The 6,000-nt window shown below is 43.9% G+C and overlaps 1 protein-coding gene across 4 annotated transcripts in view; it reads right to left on the bottom strand.

Annotated features, from left to right (window-relative positions):
• Positions 1 to 493: 493 nt before the first annotated feature.
• The window catches only part of LOC144125770 (dnaJ homolog subfamily B member 6-like), a 262,555-nt gene continuing 257,048 nt past the window's right edge, over positions 494 to 6,000 (bottom strand). For all 4 annotated transcript variants that reach the window (XM_077659454.1, XM_077659452.1, XM_077659451.1 and 1 more), the window contains 2 exons: positions 5,266 to 5,382; positions 494 to 2,203 (listed from right to left, as the gene is read on the bottom strand). In XM_077659454.1, the coding sequence (XP_077515580.1) occupies positions 2,098 to 2,203; positions 5,266 to 5,382 (223 nt within the window). In that variant the 3' untranslated portion in view covers positions 494 to 2,097. The remainder of the gene's footprint in view (positions 2,204 to 5,265; positions 5,383 to 6,000) is intronic.

Genomic DNA, 6,000 nt, shown 5'->3' with positions numbered 1-6,000 from the left:
GTGATGGCCTAACCCTGTCAGGCCAGCGTGACAACCCCAAGGTAACTGTCAACATAGTCCTTAGAAGTAACCTTCCACTTACAATTTTGTCAGCCAGTTCTCTCATTTACCTTACTTTTTCAAAGACAATAGCAATTCATTCCACAAGCACATTTCCAAGTACTATCATTTGTACGTTAATTACTGCAAAATAAGCTGGTTATGCTGACAAAAACACAGAGATAGACTCCCAACCACATGCCTTTTGACAACAGAGGATTGTCAAATGATGTCGTCAGTATTTCATTCCTCGAAAATAATTGCAGAAAAAAAATTGTTCTGAAATAGACAACCAAACTTTCAATGTTAAAACTGAAAAGTCCAACTCCTATTTATATCCTATGTTATCACTGCTCAGGAATTTTCTCCTTGAAACATACCAGAAAGCCTTTTAAACTGTAGAAGAGAGTTGGCTTCCACCAGAGAATGCAAATGAGGAACTAGGAAGCTTCAGTCTTGGATGGCATGTTAGTTTTATTTACAGTTTTGAACACACCTCCAACTGACAAAAAGGCTAAAACATACATGTTGAGTGGTGTGTGCAACAATGAACTGCATTATATAATTTAAAAGCAGCTAGTTTCACACAGGTTACACACGTATTTACACACACACAAGGACAATTTCAACAAATGTGCCCTCGCAATCTCCCCCCACATCTCTTTCCAAAAATAAACTACAATCACAAACGAAATATGTCACTGACTACAAGAAACCCAGAGTGTAGACACGCAGCTCCACAAAGCACGTACAAGGTTTAGACAAGGAGCAGTTTGGAATGTTTTCAGACAGGCAATTTCAGGGATGCTTACAAAGCACCAGACAAAATAAAAGGGGACCATGAGACTACAACATTTGTGACACATTACGCACCAGTCAGAACACAAAGCGTGAAACGAATGACAAAGAATAAGGACATATATAAGAACCACATCCACCAATTCGTCACCTACTCTGAAACAAGCCGCAAGATCAAATGTCCTTACAACAATGAATGAAGCCCACAACAAAGCATGGTCCCATTCATTTAGCTCCAATTGAAAACAGCACTGTTCAAACATTTGTCTTGCAGCTAACCCAAAGTGCACGCAGTAGTTTTCCACTCATGCAAGCTAGGCACAAGGGACATTTCCTATACCATGCACTAACATCCACACTGAGGACAAGTAAATGAAAGCAGCTTTATTTTTTTTTCAACAAGCTACAACAGGTTCAAAACCCTAGATCATCTCAGAATTTGTACAGGTAGAGGAAGGGCAAGTGAAAAAAAAAAACTTGAGCCACACCTAACAACTTTGAACGCCAAATCCATTTCAAATTTTATGTTGCTAGTGACAGTGGAAGGCTATCCGGGACTAGAAACCAGATATATAGGCAAAGCTTTTACACCAATGCAGCAAGCGCAACTGCTGCTACTACACTGTGTGAGCGACATTTAGGTACTGCCTTGCAAGGAGACAAGACAGTGTGAGATCACTGTAGCGGTGCCTTGCCTAGGCATTTGAAGCTACAGTAAAAGCTGACATCCTATAAATTTTTCACTCACATTTAGTAATGCAGACCATCAGCATGTCAGAACAGAAAAACTAATGCACAGGAGCACTTTTTCCTTTGTGGGTGTAGCTTGGTACAAGATGCATTCGGCTCACACCTTTCCTTTTAAGGCTTGCACTCAAATGTGCAAAAACAAAATTACAAGAAAAAAAGAACAGGGAAAATCTTGGTCCCCTGAAATCAACCAGACAAAAATGAACCATACAATATGAGGTGACTGCAGACAATTTTCAATGCTGTTACTTAAGCGAGTACGACAGTACCAAGAGAAAAAAAATTTCTGCAGAGGCGAGAAGAAAATGAACAGATGCAAAAAAAGGAAGAAAACCGGAGAGCATGCACACACCAAGAGACGGGCACAGTCTGACACAGATTCTTGAGGCTTTGAAGTCCAACTGCTGCATGGTGCTGCCCGTACTGCTTTTGTCAGAAGAGACTCAAAAACAAAAGGTGTGGTGCAGCACAAAGGGCCAACAAAGCACGTTGCATGTACGCAAGTTCCGTTCACTTATGCTTGTAACCAAGGGCTTGAACCTGGCCGTTGACAGTTTTTTTTGTTAGAACTCCATCCTCGTGCACTGTTACTGTCTCTACACCATTCTCCATGACCCTGTGGGAAAGGAAGAAAAAAGCCTTAGTACTGTGCACACCTTAAAAAAAAAAAAAACTGCTCTGGGTAGACCAGTGAATTCGCCATTACTGTTGTAAGCAAGAAAGTCTCCAAGGTTCTAGCAAATGTTTGGTTCACAGCCTACAGAGAAGTTTTAAAATGCCAGCAACTATCAAAAAAGTTGTATTTTAATCAAATCAAAAGGTTATAAGAAGTTCTGTTCCAAGAGCGCATGTAATGGCATTCCACATTCATGTTACTAAAACGAGGGTCATTCAACAAGTAATGCAACACTTTTTTATAAAAGGATTTTTTTAGCCCAAATTTAAATGCACCATATCATTCTGCACCTCTTTGGCTACAAAACCAGATTACAAAACCAGCATAATTTCCTTTCAGGTCTATGAACTTACACCACCTGATTGGGAGAGCTTGTATGCCTTCAATGTACCGCTCTACTGGTCTGTGTCTCACCCAACGTCTTACTTCATCAACTTCCTCATCCATGCGCTACTGTTTCCCACAGAGTACCTCCTTCATTAGGCCAAAACATGAAGTCAGAAGTGTAAGATCTGGGCTGTACAGTGGATGGGGGAAAAAGAAAAGAACACTTAAGTTTTGCGATCTTCTCTAGGATGTGCAGACTTGTTTGCGGCCTCGCATTGATATGGAGAAGGAAATGGTTGCTCACATTTTTGTGGCGCCACATGAGCATGAATCATTTCTTCAATTTCTGACAAGTAAGCTCTGGAGCCAACCGTTTCACCATGATAGAGTGCATTGATCAGAACAGACCGCTCAGAGTCCCAGAAGACTGTAGCCGTGATTTTGCCAGTGGAGGGTGCCATTTTGTTCTGGGGAGACTGCAGTGCCACTCCACTGATAGCTGTTTTGTTCCAGGCTAGAAGTGATAAACCCATGTTTCATTGCCCCTGATGAATTTTGACAAGAAAGAGTCACTATCAGCCTCGTAGCAAGCAAGCAATTCGGCACAGATGGTCCTTCTGTTCTTAAAGATTCTTTGTTGGGCTTCGAGGGACCCAGTGGGCACAAACCTATCCTTCCTGTTGGACAGTTGTGTTGTATACTCGTCCAATAAGTTGAGATTTGTCTATCACTAGGAATAAGAGTCCGCACGTTGCAAAGCTGCAGGAGTCACAGCTGTGTGTGGCCGGCCGGTGCATAAGAGAAGAGGGATTTTCTTTTCCTTGCTCTGATAATGACAGACGCTTCACTGAACAACTTACGGTACCTTTATCCACTGCTAGGTCTCTGTAGACATTCTGCAAGTACAGTCGACGACCGACAATTCGGACACCTGATTTTTCGGACATGCTTGATTATTCAAACTTTTTTGCGGCACCGCGACATGGCCCATGGGGTCAATGTATAAAAGCGCCCGAAATTTCGAATGCACCGCAACTGACTGCTCACTTTTTCGGACCACGATCACACTCACCGCCAGTACCCAAGCCGCCATATAATGTGTGCAGTGGAACCTCATTAATTCAAACTGCAGGAGAGATCGAAAACATGATCAAAATGAAATTCAAACTTAAATAGAGCATCCTAACTTGCAATGCTGAAATTTTGCGCTAGTCGGTACCTTGCACCCACGTGGATTCGAATTCGTACTGTTCTCGAATGTCTTCCACCGCATGAACTTGAATAGTAGTCAGAGTTCGCGGAACTCATCTGTGGCGAGTCTTTCGTCCTGAATACGGAAAGAGGTAGCAGCGAAGCACGTGGGAGGCATACGGCTTCACGGAGACGGTGAGCGCGGGAGGAAACGGTGGTGCAATTTAAAGAGAGGTCAGCGTACCGGGGCAAAACGCACTGCAACCCTGACTTTTCTATCGTAAAACCGTGAACAACTAGTGTTTCAATGACAGGCAAGACGCCTCTCATTATGCGCAAGCCACCGTAGAGTGCATATCGCCGAATACGATGCCGATCTTGGCTCTAGTCACTAGGCCTAATGGCGAAGGCCACCGCCGACAAAGCGATTGCTTCGGCTGTTTCTTGGTTCTTATTGTTTCGCCATCTTCGCGTTCTCATTCCGGGCCCATCGTACTGCGGGCGCAGCGCAGTTCTCACAGCGGTGAATTCACTTTCCCGTTTAGACTTAGCCCCCACCCGTGCGTTCATCGGCGACGTGACAAGGCCAGCACAGCCAGGCCGAGCTCGTGAAAGCAGTCGCCGCCCGTCGTCTGTGCACATGTCACGCGGCAAAATTTAGTCATGAGGAGCTTTAGAATGTGTGCAGTACAACTGAGCCCTTCCTCCGCATATTGATAAGTTTGATGTGTTTTGTGAAATTTCCTGATTTTTCGGTCGTTTTCACGGTCCCTAGAGAGCCCGAAAAATCTGTCGTCAAATGTACCTGTGGGTATTTGTGTTGGTCTCGTTTTCCACCAAAAGGAATTAAATCACAGCTCTGTTTGGGATGCATCTCAGTTACAGATGCCATTTTGAAAGCTGGTTACAGTGCTCCCATCTATTGGAGCATCTATTGGAGGGGAAGGTTTAAGGATGACCCGCAAAAAATTTCAAGATTTAACTAGAAAAAAATGTGTTGCATTACTTATAGAATGCTTCTCGTACAACCGCCACAGGGCTGAGCAGTATGAAGAGACAAAAAACAACAAGGTGCGCTAACAAGGTGGCACAAACACGATGGTAAAGTTTCATATACTGCAATTATTTTTACTGGTGCCTTTTTAGGCTTGCATTACTAGCCTATACCGATAACGCTGCTCAGTAGACAGTGGCCAAGGCTGCTGGCAGGACCGAGATACAGCCCTATATTGAGCTGTTCCTGAACAGCAAGGTTACTCTTTCTACACTTTCCCAATGTCACCTGCAGAACACAGAATGGCTGTCAGGTGAGCTAAGCGTGCTGACCAAATCTGGCTACGATTTTACATCACTGCCAGTGTCACAAACAACTAGTTCAATCAAATGCTCATTACACAGGCTTTGAATGCTCCCGTCTAGACATAAGATGCTCCTCCTGCTGCAGCCTAGTCAGAAACAAATGCCAGGTCAGTTGTTCAACTCACTTTCTGGTTTCGATCTTCTTGCCACTGACAAATCGTGTAGAGGTTGTCGTCTTGCGCACTCCTGGCCGCATCGCTCCCACATCTGTGCTGAATGTGGACGTTGTTACCGATGTGAAGCTGTAAAATACCAAGGTACATATTTACTAAGGCAAGATTCACATGTCTACTGTACAACCCTAATCCACAGGTGCTGTCATGCTTCAAACATAAGATTCTTTTACACCCAACAGAAGCTGCGCGCTAACATGGAACAGGCGTAATGATTCCAAACCCTTGATGCACGCACACAGTCTTGACCAAATAAAGCAATGCTCCAAGATATATAGGGTGTCTCGCCCAAAACTGTCAGCGATTTTTAAAAATAGAGTTAAAAGTGTGCTTTTTTTGGCATAGCATTGTCAGTGGTGTAGTGCAACAGAATATGGCTAAGACGTGCTAACCAGCAAAGTGGTTAACTAATAGTGAATAGTTACTTTCTTAACTATCACTGTTAGGGTCCTTGTTTATTGAGAGGCATTTATTGAGAATGCCATTCTTACCGCCATTGCACTGCAAACAATTTTGGGGCTGCACAAAGACTACACTGAAACTGCTAGCCATGCCTACCAATGCGCATCACACATTGGTGCATGCATCACATGCTCTCTGCCTGCTCGCCGCCCCCAGTCAGGCACTGTGGAAGGAGCACGTGACATGTGACACCCGCACCGCGATATAACGCACGCTCGTAGGCAT

The sequence above is a fragment of the Amblyomma americanum genome, chromosome 3 (assembly GCF_052857255.1).
Source record: "Amblyomma americanum isolate KBUSLIRL-KWMA chromosome 3, ASM5285725v1, whole genome shotgun sequence".
Lineage (NCBI taxonomy): Eukaryota > Metazoa > Arthropoda > Arachnida > Ixodida > Ixodidae > Amblyomma > Amblyomma americanum.
This window is presented reverse-complemented; position numbering and strand designations above follow the sequence as displayed.